General features: G+C 38.8%; 1 protein-coding gene and 1 long non-coding RNA gene across 2 annotated transcripts; one reads left to right on the forward strand and one right to left on the reverse strand.

Moving 5' to 3' along the window:
- Positions 1–1,596: 1,596 nt before the first annotated feature.
- dla (deltaA) lies at positions 1,597–7,528 on the reverse strand. Its single transcript, XM_065295162.2, has 11 exons — positions 7,104–7,528; positions 6,701–7,000; positions 6,539–6,599; positions 6,192–6,449; positions 5,300–5,360; positions 4,907–5,037; positions 4,531–4,700; positions 4,192–4,408; positions 3,278–4,100; positions 2,943–3,180; positions 1,597–2,832 (listed from the first exon to the last, which is right to left on the reverse strand). Exons 1-11 carry the CDS (start codon positions 7,155–7,157, stop codon positions 2,827–2,829), a joined length of 2,319 nt encoding a protein of 772 aa, XP_065151234.2. The 5' UTR covers positions 7,158–7,528; the 3' UTR covers positions 1,597–2,826.
- On the forward strand, positions 5,860–19,568 carry LOC135785695 (uncharacterized). The gene is made up of 3 exons (XR_010546697.2): positions 5,860–5,920; positions 12,765–13,042; positions 19,063–19,568. It is a non-coding gene; the product is annotated as an uncharacterized lncRNA (long non-coding RNA).
- The last annotated feature ends 782 nt before the right edge of the window (positions 19,569–20,350 follow it).

Consider the following 20,350-nt stretch of genomic DNA (forward strand, 5'->3'; position numbering starts at 1 on the left):
TTTTAAACAAAGAGTTCACATCTATTCTTGGCTCTTTTTATTGGCTACTTTATTTTTAATATTCAGTCAAAATCATCCATTTCAAAATATTTTAATAAATTTTAGATTTTCTAAAAGAAATGTATATATTTAGCACAACTATATTTTGTCTACAAAAGAAAATTCAAATCTTCAGATTAAAACATTTTAAGATCATGGGAAACATTTCATTCAAATGTTTCAAAACTTTACTCAAGTGTTTGACCTAAACCTTAAAGATATAAAATTTATATATGTGTGTGTGTGTGTGTGTGTGTGTGTGTGTGTGTGTGTGTGTGTGTGTGTGTGTGTGTGTGTGTGTGTGTGTGTGTGTGTGTGTGTGTGTGTGTGTGTGTGTGTTTCCTGAACAAATTATCCAATAGTATTAAATTTGAAAGGTTGAAAGGAGGTTAAAAACAGGTTGACAACAACACAAACATTGGCAATGAATTGCATTATAGAGTCTGACTAAAGTAGCATCATGCAGTTAATTATTGATCTCAGGATCTAAATAAAGTGAAGGGCTTTATTGCACGGTGGTGTGAAGTAGTTTAAAGTTACATTCAAATGTGAAATATCAGAGAGACAGAAGATGAAGGTCTCCATTGTGTCTCTCCTTCATGGCCATGTGGGGTCTAGCTGGTGTTTTCTGCCTGCAGGACGCTTTGACTCAGGAGGACAGACAACATCTGTCGTTTTGTGCCTCCTCCCTTTCCTCCATTCACAGGCACACACTGCCTCTCCCAAATGGTGCCCTTTTGTATCGGCTATTGTCCCCTGCTACATTGTGTGCCTCTGCTTGTTCCCCAGAGTCCCATTGATGAGTGTTGTAAGAGACCTCGGCCAGAACTCCTCTGAACTTCTCCTGTAGCCATAAAAGTTCAACAAAAGACTTCTTGTTCTCTATGTTACAGTAACGTTAGAATATATACGCAAATCTTACAAAAATCCAATTTCTTATATAAAAGAAACAAACAAAATCAGAAAATAATATTGTTTTTCCAGCTCTGTTGCTATTGTGAGATTTTTACTTGTCAAATCAAGTGTATAGAGGTGAAATCACAGTTTTTATTCAGTTAGGAACCCGGTTGGAGTGCGTTTTAGCTCGTTCCAAAGCATTAGTCAATCTAGAAAACTTGTAAACATCCCGCAGCTATTTGACAGCGTTTCTTAAGGCCCCTCTCTTTTGCTGTGTACCCGTGGCGGGCAGAATGCGATGAATAGCCCAGTATGGGGTGACCAAGAGGCCAGAGCAGATGTTAATGATTAGCTTGGTTCTCATCACTATAAAGAACCCACATCCCAATCTTTTCCCAATTTTCTAAAGAACCATCTCTTGAAGTCATAAACCCAGCAAACAGAAAAACACACCGTTAGCACCATCTCTTAAGTCGAGTTTTATGTGATAAGTCCATGTTTATTTATCTTCCAAATGAAAATGCTAAGAAAACTATGCTAGTCTCTAAATCTGAAGGGACAGATTAGTTAAACTTATATTTAGATCTGAATATTTCAATAGGGTGTGAGGTGGGCAGAATTAATAAAACAGAAATGTTTTCAATAGTTCATAATCTTTATTTGGAAAAATAATTTAAGCTAAAACTTCATTCGGAGAAAAAAATCAAACGGAAACCTGTTAGCATTAATAACATTTTTTACAATCCTTCTTTAAATAACATTTTCTCAAAACATCCCAGCAACCCGAAGTGCCTTTGCAAGTAACAGGAAGAACTTAGGAAAAACCATAAAACTTAAATAATCTTAAAAACATTACAAATATTTAGAAATACATAAAACTTAAATAAAAATAAATTAACTTAAATCATACAGCTCTTGTTATAAAAAAGGGAAAAACATACAAACGAGGATATTATTTATCGTCAACACAAACATACTTTTTACGTCAAAAAACAAATTACATACATATTCTAAAACATAATGCAAAAAAGCGGAGGCTTGGAAGACTTTGAGATTTTTTGAGCACTTAGTTTTTTACCGTTTACACAGTGATCAGGTAATACATATAGTTTTCACTGGTCATGTGACAGGATATGACATCATGCGACATTCAATCCAGTGTAGATAGGCCAGTATGGCTGAAAATCCACCGTTCTGATGTAGTCCCTTGTACACTGACTTGTGGCGGGGCCAGCAAATGTTGCCAAAATATTGCGAAAATGTTGTCGCAACTTTGCCACGGTATAAATAATACAGTCGATGGCAAAACATTTTGCGATACATTTCTTTAAAACTACTTCAACATCATTAATGTTTGGTGCAGTTTCTGGGCACAGTAAAAAGCCTGTGGGGCCACGGAAGTATTGGCGAATAAACAGCAAATGTTGCCAAAATATTGCTAAAACGTTGCCATGATGCTGGACATCACATGGCAAAACACTGCTATATTATTCTCGTATTCTTTCTGTTACATTTTTCCAAATGCCATTTTCGTGTGATGAACCCACGTAAACAAGAATAAAAACATGAAAATGGACACACATTGTCCAACACCTTTGTCCAAAAATGGCTTTACAGGTAAATTTTACAACTACATTTGAAATTTTAATGACACTTCTGCCATCTTTAGCATTTCCACAAGTTTCCAAGCCTACAGGCCACGACTGCCTGTGCCTCTTTCAGTACAGAGAACCAGCTCATCCTGAATATCAGTCAATCAGTCCTAGTTTCTCAGCAGCAGTAGTCACAAGGTGGGACGTTTCCACCTAAGGGTTCGAGCAGCAGCATTTTCTTAGGGAGTTCAAAATGTCTCCCGAAAGACACAATGAGCATCGGCCTCCTGCAGGCTCATTACACCTGAGTAACAGAGACAAAAACGGTTGTTAGTTTTAAAATTTTTCAGGTTTCTGAGCTGATGCAAATAACCTCAAGAAAAAGAGTCAACCATATGTCTTGATGTAACTCACCTCGGTTGCAATTACACATTCATCTTTCTCCTCCGACATCACCATGACGGATTTGTATTTGGTGTCGACAATAGCCGACGTGGATGCCGATGCACATGCCGATGCACATGCTGATGACTCGGAATACAGTGAATCTGAATACTTTGATTCCGAAAACTTTGACTCTGAATATTTTGATTCAGAATACTTTGATTCAGAATATCTGGACTCTGAATACTTTGACTTTTCTGACGCATCGCTGTAAAAAAAGAGACAGTAGGACGTTAGCAATCAGTTCTGGGCCTTGTTTGGTGAGATTCTGAACAAATTAAATAATTATTTGATGAGATTTTTACCTTTTCAGACGTTTCCTGCGTTTCTCCTCGAACTCGCAGGACTCTTGCAGAGATTGGCACTTTACATCCTCACAGCTTTCAGACAAGTCCTTCGCTGCCATCTCTTTCCCGACATGCTCCAATTTTACTTCGTGCTTCACTTCATACTTTACTTCCTGTACCAAATTGTAGTCTGCAGGTCCATGTCGTGTTTTATAGCTCCGCTTCTCTGTGGTCAGACTCAGGTCGTCGTGGTCGCTGTGAAAGTCAATCTTCTTGTTAATGTTCTTGAGTGGTGCGGCCCCCACAACGCTTATAGAAAGATCTTTGTCGCGGTTGTTCGTAAGATTATTGATCGTTTCGTTTTCCCCGTTAGCAACTTCCTCCTCTCGTTCCCGACGACGCTGCTGAACTTTTGAACGAACGCAAACCACCAACACGGCACAGGCAACTACCAACAACACCACCAGCAAAACTCCCGAACCCACGGCAGTCCATGGAACGTCGCCGGCTATCTGGGAAGCTCTGTCCGGAAGCAAGAACTGGCAGTTGCGTCCTCCGTATCCTGGTACACAGGCACATACGTAGCGGTTGTTGCGTTCATGGCAGGTGGCGCCGTTATGGCAGGGGTTGTGTTGGCAGCGGCCTAAAGGTGAGCTGCAGTTCTGTCCGGTGTACCCAGGTGGGCATGTACAGATGTAACCGTTGGCCCCTTCCTGACATGTGCCACCATTTTGGCAGGGGGAGAGGGAACACTCGTCCCCAACTTGATCGCAGTTCATACCCGTGTACCCTTCTGGACACTGACACAAATAGGAATTCACCAGGTCGACACAACGTGCACCTATGGGTTAAAGCAAAAAAAGGAAATATAATACAACCATCGCAACAAATCATGAAAACAAGTTTCAACAAAAAGCAGGAGTCGTTCGTACCATTCGAGCATGGAGCAGAAGTGCAATGGTCGATCTTCTTCTCGCAGTTAAACCCTGCGTATCCCGTCTGACACTGGCAGAAGTATCCCCCATCTGGGTTGTCGGCACAGCGTCCGCCATTAAAGCACGGTCCGTCTGCGCATGTCATGGCACTGAGCTCACAGTTCTTGCCATAGAAACCAGGTGGACAGGTACAGCTGTAAGTGTTCTCCATGTCCTGTAAAAACAAAAGAAACGAGAAGCTTAGAATCAGATTGCACTTTGTAGTATTACTGTGATTACTACATGACTTAAAAACACTTTCTGTTTTTTCTAATACTGATTCATAGAAATACGTACAGTGCAGCTTCCTCCGTTGCGGCAGGGATTTCCCGCACATGCGTTGACCTCGATCTCGCAGCTGGCTCCCGTGTAGCCCGGCCGACAGGAACAGGTGTAGCTTCCCTGACCAGTGTTACTACAAGTGGCTCCATTCAGACAGGGCTTATGATGTGTACAGTAGTTTAGATCTGGAAAACACAGGCAGACATATGTTCAGCACATGTGGATTACTCCAACTGAAAGCAGCAACACATGGCTGGACCGCAGCTGGACAGCTGTTGCTCTCTGTCTGCTTTTTTTGCACACCCTGCCTGTCAACATTTACCAAATATGCAAAAAATATAATTTTTGTAGGTATAACACCTCAATGTGAACCATGTTTTGTCATTCTTACCTTGGTTGCAGAAGAGGCCGCCCCAGCCTTCCTGACAGTTGCATTGCCATGGCTGCTGGCAGGTCCCATGAAGGCATCCCGGGTACCGAATGCACTCGTCACAGTAGCGCCCTTTGAATCCGACTCTGCATCTGGTAAACCATACAAACAAATCATAAGATTAAAAACCTGTCTTAAATTTGGTTTCACCTGCTCTTTAAGGGTGAAGTGTGTGATGCAATATGCAATCTTGTATTTTAAACAGTTGGTTAAGTCAGTTATGCTATGTTGGATTGGATGGACTTCTCAAACAAAGTCATGTTTGCACTTTATCTGTTTAAAATGTACATAAATCAGTGTTGGTTGAAATACACAGCCCTCATGTGGTTTATGTTAGATAAATAATAAACATACTTGCACTCTCCAGGTTTCTCGCAGAAGCCGTGTTCCTCATCGCATCCTGGGAGGCAAATTGCTGATAAAAGAAAAAAAAACATGTACATTAGGACCGTTGAGTTACCGTACAAACCTGAGCCATGTGCTTTTTAATTTTAACATGAAAATGTACTCCCCAAACTAATTTTGGCTTAAGGGGGTGGTCCTAAACCTATTAGCTTCATCTCTTACCAAGAAAAATACTAACATCTAATCAGCACTGAAGAATTTCTGCTTAACACATGAGTACAAAAGGGCGCTCAAAAACAAGGGGACCCTTCTTTCCTCCCTCTCTTCACTGTAGGTCATAACTTTTTTCTTTCCTCGCGCTCTCAATGTCTTCGGGTAGGGAAGATAAGAGTGGACAGCTGGTGTATGCGCGGCCAGCGGGCGACAGCTGCTCCATTGTCTCCGCGCTCCCGGCAGCTGCCCACTTCAAACAATACCTCCCCTTCGCCAGCCAATAGGCGGACGGCCCACTCCGGGACTAACCAATCGGTGGCGAGCATGTAAATTTATGGCACGCGTGAGATTATTCCTAAAAACTTTCCTCCTCCCGACTGGAATAAATCAAGTGGTGCGTTGTGAGAGTGCGCTGGGGTAAGTGTGGGGGGCGGGGGTATTAGTTACAAGTTGCTTGTAACCGTTAACTTTGTTTTTCTGCTTTTTCTTTCCCACTTTCTTATAATTCGTAAATACGACTTTTTATTAAATACTAATATAATTTTTTTCTAAATAACTGACGACCTTTTACATTTCTAAATACATTTTTAAAATAAAGAAATACTATAAATATATTAAAACAAACAATATAACGGTACGATACAATAACACGACGTTAAACGTATCAATTTACGTCAGAGTTACTTACGTTCTGTGCAGTATTGGCCCTTCCATCCGGCGTCGCAGATGATTTCTCCGCGTTCGCCGCAGGTGAAATGGCCGAACGCGTCGTCTCTGGGCCGGCAGAACACAGAGCATCCCTCGCCATAGTAGTGCTCGTCGCACACGAAGCGGTAAGAGAACTTGAGCTCGGTTCGGCCCACGCTGTGCAGATCCTGAGACCAATCCTCACCCACAGTCAAATGACGCTGCGTGGTCATGGTACTGATGATGCGCTCTGGGTTTTCTGTATACGACAAAAGTAAACGTTTAAGCTTTATTTAAAAAATAAAAAATAAATCGACTAATGCTAAAGTTATTTATTGTACCACCTACCTGTTGTAAGGTCCTCTTTGGAATCAGCATGAAGCGCTTCAATAATCAATGAAAAGGTTCCCTACAAAACCCAAAACGTGCATCAGAACATGTCAATGTTTTAAAAAACACGTAAATAGTTAAAGATGCTGAGCATCATCTCTAATCTTTTGCGATACTCACCGGCCACGTGAAACCGAAATTCATCCTGATGGGGTTGGTAAAAGAACCGTCCGGTAAGGTATCTGGCACTTGAAAAGAGTTTGATCCCAACACGGGGGTAACGGTGCCTCCGTAAGTGCATGGCGGCTCTGGTGATGCGTTGGGTTGATAATGTTTTAAACAGATGCGGAAAAAAGTCTTGCACTCGCACTGCTGGTAAAGGGAGGACAGGCCAGCCCTACAGCAGTTCTTGTTGCCCTGCACACCCTTCTTGTTCAAAAACTCCTGCAATTTGAGCTCAAAGACGCCTGAACAGGACGCCTGGAGAGAAATATGAATATTAGACCTGTGCGTAATTCTACAAATAGCCTATAAATAATGAAATATCTTTCAGTTTTTTAGAGATGGGTGAATAAATCCTTACCTGACAGAGCAGCGTGTACAGGATGGCGAAAAGCAACAGTAAGATGCGTCCCATGACGAATAAATAATAAATAAATAGGTTTTGGAAAGTTTTTGAGCAACTCGGCACGGACCAAGTTCACCTTAGTTTCTTTTAGCCGTCTGATGCATTGGAGGAGACTTTAAGTAGGCTACTGGAGATAATGAGAGTGAACGATGTCCCGTTTCATGTCAAAAACAATCCCCAAACGTGTCCAAAAACTCCAACACTCGAAAGAATTAACGGAATGACTTGTTGAATTCCGTGCGAATGGTATAATCCTCAAAAGTGGTTTGAAAGTTCACATGAAGCTTCAGCAAACTGTGGTGAGAAAGATGCTTATAGTTCCTTCTTGGTTGTTCCTAAACCAGAATTTGTCACTGGTCCAACATTTCTCCTCACGTCTTTCTCCCACGGCACTGTGTGCTTGTATCTGGAGGGAGGCCGCCTGCCGCCAGTTTTATACGGGGTGCCACATGCCGGGGTAATAATATGCTAATGCGCTACTACCCCCAATCTGTCCCACGCTTTACAATGCAACTCGCATGCAACCAGCCCCTACCAACCATCCAGCTTCTTACAAACATAACAGCACTGTTATGAGTGCGTAAAAGCGCGTCTATAATTTACAACTCGGTAAGTTTTAGACTGTCCGTTGTTATAATTTGCATTTTATTCAATATATCAACTAGATAAACTCAATTCAGCTGTAAGGTAAACTTTTATATTAACTTAATACGGTTTGTTTTTCATTTTCTCTCACTTGGAATTATAAACCCATTGCTTTTGTGCGTTTTCGTGTCCAAACTTGATTCATTTCGTGGTGATGGTAAAAGTTTAGAAAAGTTTACAAATCTCAGTTTTCAACAAATGTTTTAATGCCACTTCCCTTTGCGTTTCCTGATTCAGAGTTCCCTGATTTGTTTCTAAAAACATTCCTCATGCCAGCACTGTGTGTGTAGGGCAGGCTATGTGTGTGTGAGGCAAACTCACAAAAGAATACGCATCATTTGTATGGAGGCCAAATTCTCCACTTGCTTTTCCCTTTTCTGCTGTGTGTGTGTGCGTTATACGCGTGTTGCTCTGCTGTGAAAGAGCGCGTGCGTGTGTGTGCGCGCGCGCGTGTGTGTTGTGTGTGTGTGTTGCTCGCGTGGCCATCCCCGGGCCACTGCGCTATTGTGTGCCGGCGGAATAAGTTTGCGCTCAGCTGTATGGTAATTCAGGCAGCACCTGCGCTACCGTCCTCATAATCGGGCGATCGGCGGAGGCCCACAAAAACAAGCAAATCGCCTCCTTATCTCTCCATTCTCAGGACCCCATTCAAACAAATATGTGTTTGTTTTTCTTCGTCTTTTGAACCTCTGCGATGCCCGACTGTTTGCCTTACATTAAAACCGGCTATACGGTTTTATTCCCAAAAGTTTTTTGAGAGACAATGCTCTCGCGTAATTGGGGGGTGGGAGTCTTAATTTGGTCGTTCATTTAAGTGCGATTTTCTCCAGCACAAAAGCTCTCGCCTGAGGTCCATGGTAACCAAACACAAGTGAGACAAATTACATCACTGTGTTAAGATATGCTTTGAGCCCTCGTATTTTCAAATCAATCGAGCTTTAAATGAGCCAAATTTTCTGACATCATGAGTGGGGAAAAATGCTTAAACTTTTTCTGCCCAGGGGGCCGTGATGGGATGAGAGGAGGTGGCATCATTGAGCATGGCTTGGAAAACGCCAGAAACTATGGATGATTTAAAAAGGGATTCCTCTTTATAAGAATCAGCTACTTTCATGCGTGTCCATTTTAGATCAACAGCTCTATTTCTGGATAAAGTCTTTTCAATAACGGGAAACAAATCTGTTCTTACGTCAAGTTATGTTTGTTACAGAAACTCCCCTTCGGAATCAAATAACAGTAAAGGGAGTAACTGTTAAAGCGTTAGTGCTGGTTTAATTGAACCCTGCAGTAACTCAAACCCCTTTGGTATCACGTCGGTAGGACTCGCGCTCCTCTTGTTCTGGCTTTTCTATGCGCTTTCGTTTTTCATTGATTGCACGGCCCCTCGGGGGACAGTCACTGAAGGGGGTATACGGTACGCCTTCAGACGCGACCAGACCCTTACAAGCCATCTGCCACTGACTAAACGCCTGTCTCCTCCCTCCTTCAGCCCGCGCGCGCGTGTTTGTGTGTGTGTGCGCGCACTGCCTGCGTCTAAATTGAACCAGAAGCATGTTAAAGAACCTGTAACGGTATGGGCCGGCAGGGGCCAGATGGCGCGGGCGAAGCCAGAAGTGTTGCAGTCCCAGCGGAGTTGGACAGCACATGGACGGCCGTGGGAACCTAAGCCCGGCTCGCATCACACGGGATCGATCATATGAAGTCGCGTGGGCATCACAATTAGGGGCTATAATGTTGTTTGCGACCTATCGATCCGTAGAGGGGTTGGAGAATCCTTTACTTGGGGATCAATCGGATTCGATGCGCCACTGCTTCTTTGGCAAAAAAAAAAAAAAACGTGAATTATGTTTGCAGAAGGTGACGACATGGATGAAACGGACACATCCTCATCTTGAAATACCCAATACGCGTGTTCATGTTCATCTATTCATTAGTTTGTAATAAACTACAAAAGCACACAGGTGACCCCGTGTTGATCAAACTACCTGTGGTCCGCGCATTGTTTCAGATCGCATTACCGTGAGCAGCTGCTCGCGGGCGCACACGACAATCCACGCGCGCCCCGGTTTTGACCACGAGCTCATTACTGTGCGTCGTTGCCATGGACACTGTGGTGGCTTCTCTCCGGGGCCTCCCGAGGGGACACGATCATTCAATAATTACGCAGAGATCCTCTTATTTGCGCGTGTTTGCGCGGCGTGCGTCTGTTTGTGGGTGTGCGCGAGCGTCAGGAAAACAGGCGTGGATGTCTTTCTCCTGTTCGGGAGCCGACGCTTGTCGCGTGCCTGCGCGTATCAAAACACATCTGCTTGCGTGGGCTCCAGGGACTGATGCGCGCGTCCGTCCACCACAACATATCGACCCCCTTCTCTCTCTTAACATTGATTCGACAACTCATAGACATTTTTTCACTATGCCATCCCATGCCAAAGATTTTGATGCAATGCACTTTGATCAAACTTTGAAACAATATACACACACCTGAATGAAAATGAAAACAAAAAGCATTTGTAACATTTTCTGGTTGTTCAAAAGAGTGGAGTGTACACCTGCAGTTACTCTGCTCGGACACCTGTGTGAACTTGGGGGGAACTGACTTGACATCTTTGATATCTTTTTATGTAATACATAATATTTCTTAACCATTCTTAAAAGGCACTTTTTGGTGCATTATTGTTCCATAAAGGACTTTTAACATTCACATAACCTTTTTTTGCACAAAAGACTTTTTGTCGTGGAATAAGGTTGTATAGATAATAGAAAAGGTTAGAAAAATAATTATTTTCAGAACCGTGGACGGTTCTTCTGTGACATCACTGTGAAGTTCCCTTTATAGAACCTTTATTTTTAAGACTGTAGCATTTAGACATGGGTTTAGATTAATCCAGGACTAGGCCTTAGTTATAGTAGGGCATTTAAGTCGTTTTTACAAACATACTGTACACAAATGATACATGTGTGCATCTTGAGACAAAACAATGGCACTGATATTAAGATATGTCAGGGAAAGATGTTTTTAAATTAAGTCAGCTCAAATTATTTTTTGACTAGGATAAGCCCTGTCTGGTAAACCACCCCAAAGTATATCCATATACTGTAAGGCCAGAGTATACCAAGGCAAAATAAAAGTATACTTGATGTACTCAAAATTTACAGCTAAAGTACAATGTTATTTTTGTGCTAAAAATAGTGTAAAAGTTATACACCACAAATATTCTAATATAAAGGTACACTCTAAAAAAAATCCGTAGAAATTGCAGCTGGGTTGCCGGTAATTTACCGTAGATTAAAATTTATGTTATTTACTGGCAAAATTTTGTTCAAAGTTGAATGAACATTTAACATTTACAAGTCTTTGTCTTTACAGAGTAAAACTAAAAAAACAGCATCAAGCAAAACGTTCTGGGAAACAAAATCTGAAGCAAAAAACAGAAAAAAGTTGATGATGATTTCTGGTTCCCAGAATGCTTTGCATGAGACTGTTATTGTATAGTTTTATTCTGTAAAGATAAAGACTTGTTAATATTTAAAATTTATTTAACTTTGAACAAACTCTTGCCAGTAAATAACATAAATTTAAATCTACGGTAAATTACCAGCAACCCAGCTGCAATAACATTGTAATTTCTACGGATTTTTTTTTACAGTGTAGTACCTTTGTTCTCTTGAAAAAAGTATACTAAATACTAGTTATACTTAAATAGATTTTTAGTGTATTGAAATAAATGTCTCAAAATAACACAGTTTAGTACACTTAAGTTTATCTTAAAGGTGCCGTAGAATGTAAAACTGTATTTACCTAGGCATATGAATAAAAGGGTTAATGATAATGACGTGAAAATAATACACCTCAAACATGATTGTTTCCACGTCCTTTCCCGAAAAACAGACCAATCTCAACATAACACTGACTGTGATGCCCCAACATTAAATTACACATTTAATTAATTACAATGTTGTTACAATGCTAAAAACAGAGTTGTGGTTGCTGAGTTAGCACTATATGCTAGTTAATGCTATATGCTAGGGTTTAGGCTGAAGGTCTACTATTGACGTTACATTTACGCTTTGCAGGTCCATACTGAAAAAAACACAAACTTACCACTCATTTACAATCTCGAAAAATGTATTATTCCTCTAATTTTGTATCTTAATCTGATACAGACTCAAACATACTGTTCACACACACACACAGAGCTACTGAAGAGCTGCTCTATGAAACAGCCAATCACAGCAGAGCTCAACATTATTATTCATGACCCTTTTAATTAGGATAATAATAGACCATTAATTCTAAGGGCAAATCCTATGGTTGTAAATGGACATGTAAAACTGTTTCTGGATAATTTTGCATTTATTAAACCTTCTATGTATATATCAGAGAAAAAAAAACATTATTTCAGTGCATTCTTTGGCACCTTTAAGTATTAAAGACTAATTTATTGTATATTAAGTACACAATAAGTGCATGAAAATAGTACATTTAATGTACCTAAAGTGTATTTTAGTGCACTTGTTTCACATGGATAAATAGAGCAAGTGTAATTTTATTGTAAAACACAAATAGTTTAATTTAAATTAAATGGATGAGTAATAGTGAATAATGTATATGGTAAATAAAGAGCAGGCAACAATTAGCCATACCTGGGAACTCTTTCAGTGCTGTTTACCAGGATGAACTTGAAAGCATGCCAAAAGTGTGCTGGACTGTAATCTAGGCTGTTTTATTTTTTTTACAAAAAATCTTTAGACTGAATTTTATTTTCTTACAATAAGAAATGTATGGACATTAAGGTAATTATTAATTCTACAATTGAATTCTGAAATGTAGACAAGTGAGGTAAAATAATTGTAGAGAGTAGGTGTGTCCACATGTTTAATGCTTGTGTACTTACTAAAAGTTCAAGCTTTTGTTTTGAAAATGTAGCTCATAAAAGTAAGTTCTCTCTCTTTCTCTCTCTCTCTCTGCAGTAGCATCTGCCCTGAGGATGAACAGATGTAGGCACCTGTGTTTTGGGGCCACACATCCCCCATCCTCCTTTTCTTCTCTCTCTCCTCCCTTTTAACCTCCTCAATCCTCTTCAGAAGGGCCCACAAAAGGGGTAAAAGAGGAGGAGGGGGGCGGTAACTATACCCCCTCTAACTCTACACTTCCATCACCCCCTCACGAACACATTCCCCGAGGACACGTTCACTATGCGAGCCTTTGTCACGAGCGCTGTCTTCCAAACAGGCCCAAAGAATCAGATGTAAGTCGATTGCTCATTTCCAAAGAACACAGGTAAAAGTGTGTCTGCGCGAGAGTGTGTGTATTCGCGACATTAATTTATACGGGAAAGCTAGAGCTCTCGAATGTCACATTATGTGAAGTGACAGGCCTGCGTAAGCCACACGGGGCGTGATTGTAGGTTACAAGTGCTTTGAGTACAGTAATCACGGTACCGAGCACACTTCTGAAACAAGTGTTGAATATCAGTCACACCCTCCAAAAGTAACCTGCTCGGTAAAACAGAATAACCCAAGATCAGCTTTTAAGACAAAAGCGCGTGGCAGGTGTTGAGTGTGTCGGGGTAAGACGAAGCTCGTGGGAAGACCTTCCTCACAAAGGACTTGTTTTCCATTCACGCACTGATCCAGAGTCAGTGTTTCAAACCCCTCCCCTGACATCTCATCCATCACATCTCTCCATCAGATATGATTCCAGATCAGTCATCCTAGATCAGGGACACAAACCATCATGCTCATGTTTATATTCACCTTTAAGACAAAGTGCTCAATAACTGTCGACTTTGCTTTCACGGGACAACACACCGCCTGTGTTTCTCTGTGTTTGAGAATTATTGATGGACTAATATATCGCCCCGGCGGATCAATACGTCAATCCTCATGATTGGCTGATAATTGTGCCGACTGAAGTGTATTAATTCCAAAGAGAAATAAGTTAACTATAAGTGTAATTAGTTTAGTTTTTTTTTGATATCTTACGTCATTAGATCACATGCAATCTGCATACACATTCATGTTAGGCAGAAATGCGAATTCATCACTTTTTGGCACCTTAAAGCTTTATTTAAATTTGATAAATTATTTATTAAACACACATGCGAAGTACCTGGAACTACAGGAATAGTTATTGTTATAGCATCTTTTAAATAATGTATTTATTAATGAATTAATTTACCAACATTAGCATTTCTCTAAACATTTCAGTGATGGTGTTGACTTTTCACAAAAAAACTACATAAAAATGAATTGGTTAATTAATTTAATTGACAATAGTGCAGTCACACACTTATAGCATTAGATATACAACATATCAAATCAGTAGATTTTTTGGGAGATGAATAACTTTATGACTGATCCAGTGAAGTTCACCTGTATTCTAGCACAGAAGGTTTTAAAATGTTTGTCAGCTGAACCCCCTTGATCTAAATTATTTTCTTGAAGTATCCCCTGAGTATAGACCAATTTAGAGTAGACGTCACAGATACGTCACTGCAAGCTGCGCGCGCAATGCGGTTGCAGAAAAACAGTGGAAATGTATTAGACACGAGTGAAAAGAGCAAGATAACTCCCTAGAAAATGTCCTGTTGTGCTGTTAAGTGTCAGAATAAGAATGCCAAAAAAGATGGCTTTCATTTTTATAAAATACCATCGTCGAAGACATCATTTGAAGATAAGCGTAGGTGTTTATGATTACAATAAGCCCTTAAACGGACAGAATGGAGCGAGGAAATCATCTGGAAATCTTTTAATAATTAGAATAGAAAATAAGTAGAGAAGATGTCCGGTGTTCTGTCGAAGTCTGTTCCCTCCATGTGTTTCTTATAGCGTTTTTATCACGTTACAATTATAATTTATTCAGAATAAATGTTTTTTTATACTGAAAAAGCAATAATATCACAATTTTTTAAAAATATTTCATAATTTTTTCGTTTTCTTTTATTTCTTTTTATTTCCTTATATCTTAGCTTATGTCTTCTTCCTGTTTGTTCTAAAATTATTATGTTTACATACTTAATAAATATATCAATATAGCAGACACACACACACACATGATGTAAAGTGATATTAATATATAAACAGGCCTTTTTAATGTATGTTTAAACATAATACTTTTATAATAGTTTTAGAACAAACACGTAAGATAAATATAAGGAAGAAATAATAGAAAACAGGAAAATTATTAAATATTTAATAAACGCTATTATATATAATACATGATAGTATTGCTTTTACATGTTCTTTAGCGATTCAGACTGTAAAAATAATTGATTTAGAAAAAAAGAACAATACATATACATTACATACATGCATATCAGTAGCCAAGCCATTTAAACTTTTTATCTATCTAAAAAATAAACGTAACGTGATTAAAACACTATAAGAAACATTGCACTAAAGGGAAACATAGGGGAATCAGACTTCGACAGAACACCGGATCCATAAAAATCACGGTTTAATGCTAAAACACTTCACAACCCTACTGCGGAGCAGTCACTTTCTGCAACCAGTTTGGCTCCGCCCACAAAAAACGTCATCTCTGTTTGCAAACACGAAATTGGTCTATATACAGCATTTTATTTCTCTAATCTGCATGTCATGACTTTTAAACAACACTACAATATATCAGAAAAGTGATAACAAAATTAACAGATAGTTTGTTTTTACCAATAAAATAAAATTACCAGATGACGATCCAATAATAGGTAATAATAAAATCATAAATATATTTCAGATTTTTTTTTACATTTTATGACCTAATTGTAATAAATGTTTTCATCAACCCCTGCAATTCCTCTGAAAACCACCAGGGGTTCACAAACCCCAGTTGTGGAAACCCTGTTCTAGCAGAATAAAAGCAGGGCTGCGTTCAGCTCCGATAAAACGTTGAAACAAAAACGGTGATGCGTTGAACACCCTGTTCTGAAGACGCAAGAGCTGCAACTACGGTAGCTGAGAAGGCCAATCTTTGTGTTGTTTTTGAAATGTTTCTGGAGCCTGATGAAATCGTCATGAATTCCCGTTTAATACTATAAAATACGCCCGCTGTTACCGTCACTGCCCTTGTCATCCAGAATCATTTCAACTTGGACCCATTGTGCAAGCTGTCTCTTTAGTACCGCATGGTTTATTTACATGTTTAAAGGAATAGTTAATCCAAAAATGAAATGTCCAACCATCCTTCACAGAAGTAATCTACTCTGCTTCAGGGGGTTAATAAAGGTCTTCTTAGGGGAATCAATGCGAAAAATGACAATATTTAAAAGTTTACAAATAAAAAAAACAGCTTTTGGTAATGAGCGACGTACATCCATGAGAGAATGCGTTTCCAGAAGGTGGATTACTTACGTGAAGGATGGATGGACTTTTTAAACAAAAGCACCATTTACTACCATTAAAGGGATGCTAAACTTTTTTTTTTTAAATATGCTAATTTTCCAGCTCTCCAAAAGTTTTACAGTTACAGTTTTGGAATCCATTTAGCTGATCTCCAGGCCTGGCACTAGCACTTTTAGCATAGCTTAGCACAATCCATTGAATCTGATTAGACCATTAGCATCGCGGTCAAAAATGACCAAAGTGTTATGATATTTTTCCTATTTTAAACTTGACTCTTCTGTAGTTACATCGTGTACCAGTTGTGATTGTCTAGACAGATATGATTAGGAACTATACTCTCATTCTGGCGTAATAATCAAGGACTTCTGTAACATGGCTGCAGGAGGCGCAATGATATTACCAGGGACGTGCACAGACATTTTGAGGGGCAGGGGCTCAAGTGAAATAAAGGGCACTTCTCATAATTATGTATATTTTTTTCTTTTTTTTAAAAAACAAAAGTATATATATTAACGCAATTCTGACTTAAAAAACGATAATTAATTTTATCTTCCTCAAACTCACACAATTGTTTAATTTTCAAAAGATGTCTACAAAATAATCACTTCACACAGACACCATGGTCTCCTTAGTAGTCTAGGTTTATAGAGCAGCAAAGGAAGCAATTACACAATGTGCATGTTTTGAAAACATTAAATTACAAATTAATTACAAATTTGTTAAAATGCTAAAAACAAAGTTGTGACTGCTGAGTTAGCGCTACATGCCAATAAATGCTAAATCATATGCTAGCGTTTAGCTGATTAGTTGTTAGTTGTTACTCAAAATGTATTTTTGTCTGATAAGGGCTTAAAATATAAGGTCTGTTTACTAATTTGAGCTTCTGGCATGAGCCTCAGAGCAGAGCTCAACATTATTATTCATGACCCTTTCAAATAGGGCAAAAATAGACCATTTCATTTAAATTACAAATTCTAGGGTTGTAAATGGACATGTAAAAACGTTTCTGGATAATTTTTGCACTTAATAAAGCCACATACCTTCTATGTAATTGTCAAAGAACAATTTAACATATTATGACAACACATCCTATGGCACCTTTAATCTTAGGTTTCATATTTATTAGGGTTACAGATGTCAGAAACAACAAATATAGATTAGGCCTATTTTATTTGTATTTTATATTTTACTTTTTTGTGATGTCAGTGAAAATTCAGACTGGGCAAGTAAAATACTGAACCATCAGATTTCTTCCCAATCTACTGCAGCAATCCAGTATAACACATTATACTTATTTAACAGCCATTACAAAAAACGCAAACAAAAAAGCTTACTACTGCAGTTAGCAATTATTTTATTGTTCTTTTGTTTGTTATTTTACAGTCTGTTTAAACTACACTACACTGTTACAAGTTTGCAACTCTTCAGCTTAATATGGGATTGCCATGGAAAACAATGTGCCTGAATCAATATGTGTAACAACGTGTCCCATATTTTTTGCATAAAACTGTTAATATAAGAATGCTTTCATCCTCAAACACTTACCGATAGCCTGCCTGCATAATCATGCACATGATCGCGTCTCGTTCAGGCTGAGCTTTGGCGCTTGAAGCGCGAATGATGCAGCACAAGTGTAGACAAACCAATCATAAAGCGCAGTAAGTTAGAGAGGCGGGACTTAGGAAAGGTAAAGCCAATCATATTAGCGATGTGAATTTTGGAGGCGGGACTCATCTGTTAACCATTTGTGTGCCACAAATAGCGCTATTTTTCTATATAAGAGTTTAAATCTCATTTAAATTATTCCTGAATGAATTCATGTTAAATTAAAATAAGCAACAAGTAAAAAACACGAGAAACAGACATCAGTTTTTATATGAATAAAGATCTTTTTTTTTTTTTAAGCACCCCAGAAAAAAAGGGCACTTTCTCTCCAGGGATAAAAAGGGCAGGTGCTCAAGCCCCCTTTGATGTCTATGTGTGCACGTGCCTGGATATTACACACTGCCTGAAAACAGTCCCCTGCTATTGAAGTCACCAAGGGGACTATTTTCGGGCAGTGCATGCTATTTTTCTTAGTGCATGATGTAACTACAGAAGAGTCAAGTTTTAAATAGGAAAAATATTGAAACTCTTTTGTTATTTTTAGCGTGATGCTAATGGTCTAATCAGATTCAATGGATTATGCTAAGCTATGCTAAAAGTGGTACCAAAATGGTAAAAATCTAATGTTTAACTTTAAAATTTAAAGCTTGGAAATCTTCTAATATAAGTCAGATTTTGTTTATCTGAAAAATATAATCATATACATCGAGGATGGCTTGAGGGTAAGTAAATCCTATTCAGTGAACTATCCCATCCAGAAGCAACAGTGGGTCATCTACATCCATTTTTAAAATTGTAGTACTGTGGCACGTACGTTTAGAATCAACAAAATGTTATTTTTATTGTCTGTTATTGTGGGCGATAATATAGTTACCATTATAGATATTATATAGCATTATAGTTACCATTATTATCATATAGCTTAAAACGGTAATGAACGGTAAAGAAACAGTTACACTTATGTTTTCCCTTGAGCCTGGTTCAGCATGGTATGATTACAAACCATGAATCGTTTGTTTTAATGTCTTTATGTTAAACACTACACTACAAAATTTAAAAAAAATTTAACAAAAGTGTTATTGCTGCAAATAACTTTTTCAGCACCTTTATTTTTAAGAGTGCATAGATTATTATATATTATTTCAAATGATATGCAATTATACAATAAAATTCATGCATTTTAAAAGCTATTCAAACATTTAAAAATAAATATAAAAGAAAGTTGATATTGTACTATCGACACAAAGATGTATTTACTCCTATCTATCCTCTTGTCTCTCTCTGTTTATCCTCCATTGTGCACCTGTTGTGTCCTCCTCAGGAATCCTCTCTTACGCCGCGGTCTCTCAGGGACACGCAGGGGTCCTGAAGGTGAGGGTCTTTCTCAGCGCATCATCCGTCTCTTCCTCCACTGTTCCGCTGTTTTTCTCTCGCTTTCCTGCATTCTGTCACTCGTGTGCCCTCTCTGTAGAGGTCTTAGACCCCTGCCCTGTGAGTCCTGCCTCAGGGGAGAGGGGCTTTTGTGTGCCGATGCCCCCGCAAGCTGGACAGACAGCTGCTGTGGAGTGGTCATCTTCACACATGCACACACACGCACAAAGCTCAAAGGTGTCTGTACTCTATCTATTGCTCTCGTGGCCTATTCAGCACACCAAGGCATGGTTTCGCCAAACTTTAATGAAGACAAAGTCCGGTACGTGGCTCTCGGGTGACCCACAGTCGCAAACTTTAAACTCCAGAACTATTTATTAGATAATAAGAGACGATCCAGAGCGAATGTGTCATTTATTCAAGTTTATGGAGAATAAAGACTGGTTTAATGTGGGAGGGAGGCGTTTATTGACTCGTGCAAATGAAATGGCGAATTTTCTCAAAATGTTTGTATGGTACAAAGCCGGGCATAATTGAAATTAAGTGTAATAAAGTTACTATTTAAAGAGTTACTATGTTAAAAAAGAGAATTTTAAAACATATTTTAAAAACTGTATATATTTGCTGCAACAGGAATGTAAATTAAAAAAGTGTACATTTAAATGTAGATACATGCGTAAATGTAAAGTTTGTATTCAACTTTGTAAACTTTACATACGGATTTGTTTATATTTAAATTTACAATTTTTCCAAAGCGACTTACACTTAAAGGGATAGTTTACCCAAAAATAAAAAGTCCATTCATCCTTCACAAAAGTAATTCACATGGCTCCAGGTTTTTTACTTTGAACTTTTTATGTTCAATCGACACATTTTTTAATCAGTATTTGTCTTCCCTGGGTTCGAACCCATGACCTTTGCATTGCTAACACAACACAAAGACAATAAATACAGATTTTTGTATATAGATGAGTATTAAACACTAAAGTTTAATACTTTCAAATTACGAACCCTAACAAAAATCTGCAAACATTACTAAAATTAGCAAACATTACTAAAACACCAAGTTTATTTACACGTCTTTTTGGATTAAAACCAAAAACACGAATAAATAACAACAAAATAATTTCATTTTTAATAAACGGTACCCGATAAACATCTTGCGTGTGCATTGACCCGGTGACACACACATGTGGCAGCGCCTCTGTCACTAAAGCAGCGCTGTGTGATAATGCCAT

The sequence above is a fragment of the Paramisgurnus dabryanus genome, chromosome 4 (assembly GCF_030506205.2).
Source record: "Paramisgurnus dabryanus chromosome 4, PD_genome_1.1, whole genome shotgun sequence".
Lineage (NCBI taxonomy): Eukaryota > Metazoa > Chordata > Actinopteri > Cypriniformes > Cobitidae > Paramisgurnus > Paramisgurnus dabryanus.

What these genes read in the sequence shown, in the direction of transcription:
- dla (XM_065295162.2), bottom strand. Translation starts at nt 7,157, where the DNA reads ATGGGACGCATCTTACTGTTGCTTTTCGCCATCCTGTACACGCTGCTC. An exon ending in CAAAGAGGACCTTACAACAG is followed by an intron (nt 6,450 to 6,538) that starts GTAGGTGGTACA and finishes TGTCGTATACAG; the next exon opens with AAAACCCAGAGCGCATCATC. An exon ending in CGGCCTCTTCTGCAACCAAG is followed by an intron (nt 4,701 to 4,906) that starts GTAAGAATGACA and finishes TGTGTTTTCCAG; the next exon opens with ATCTAAACTACTGTACACAT.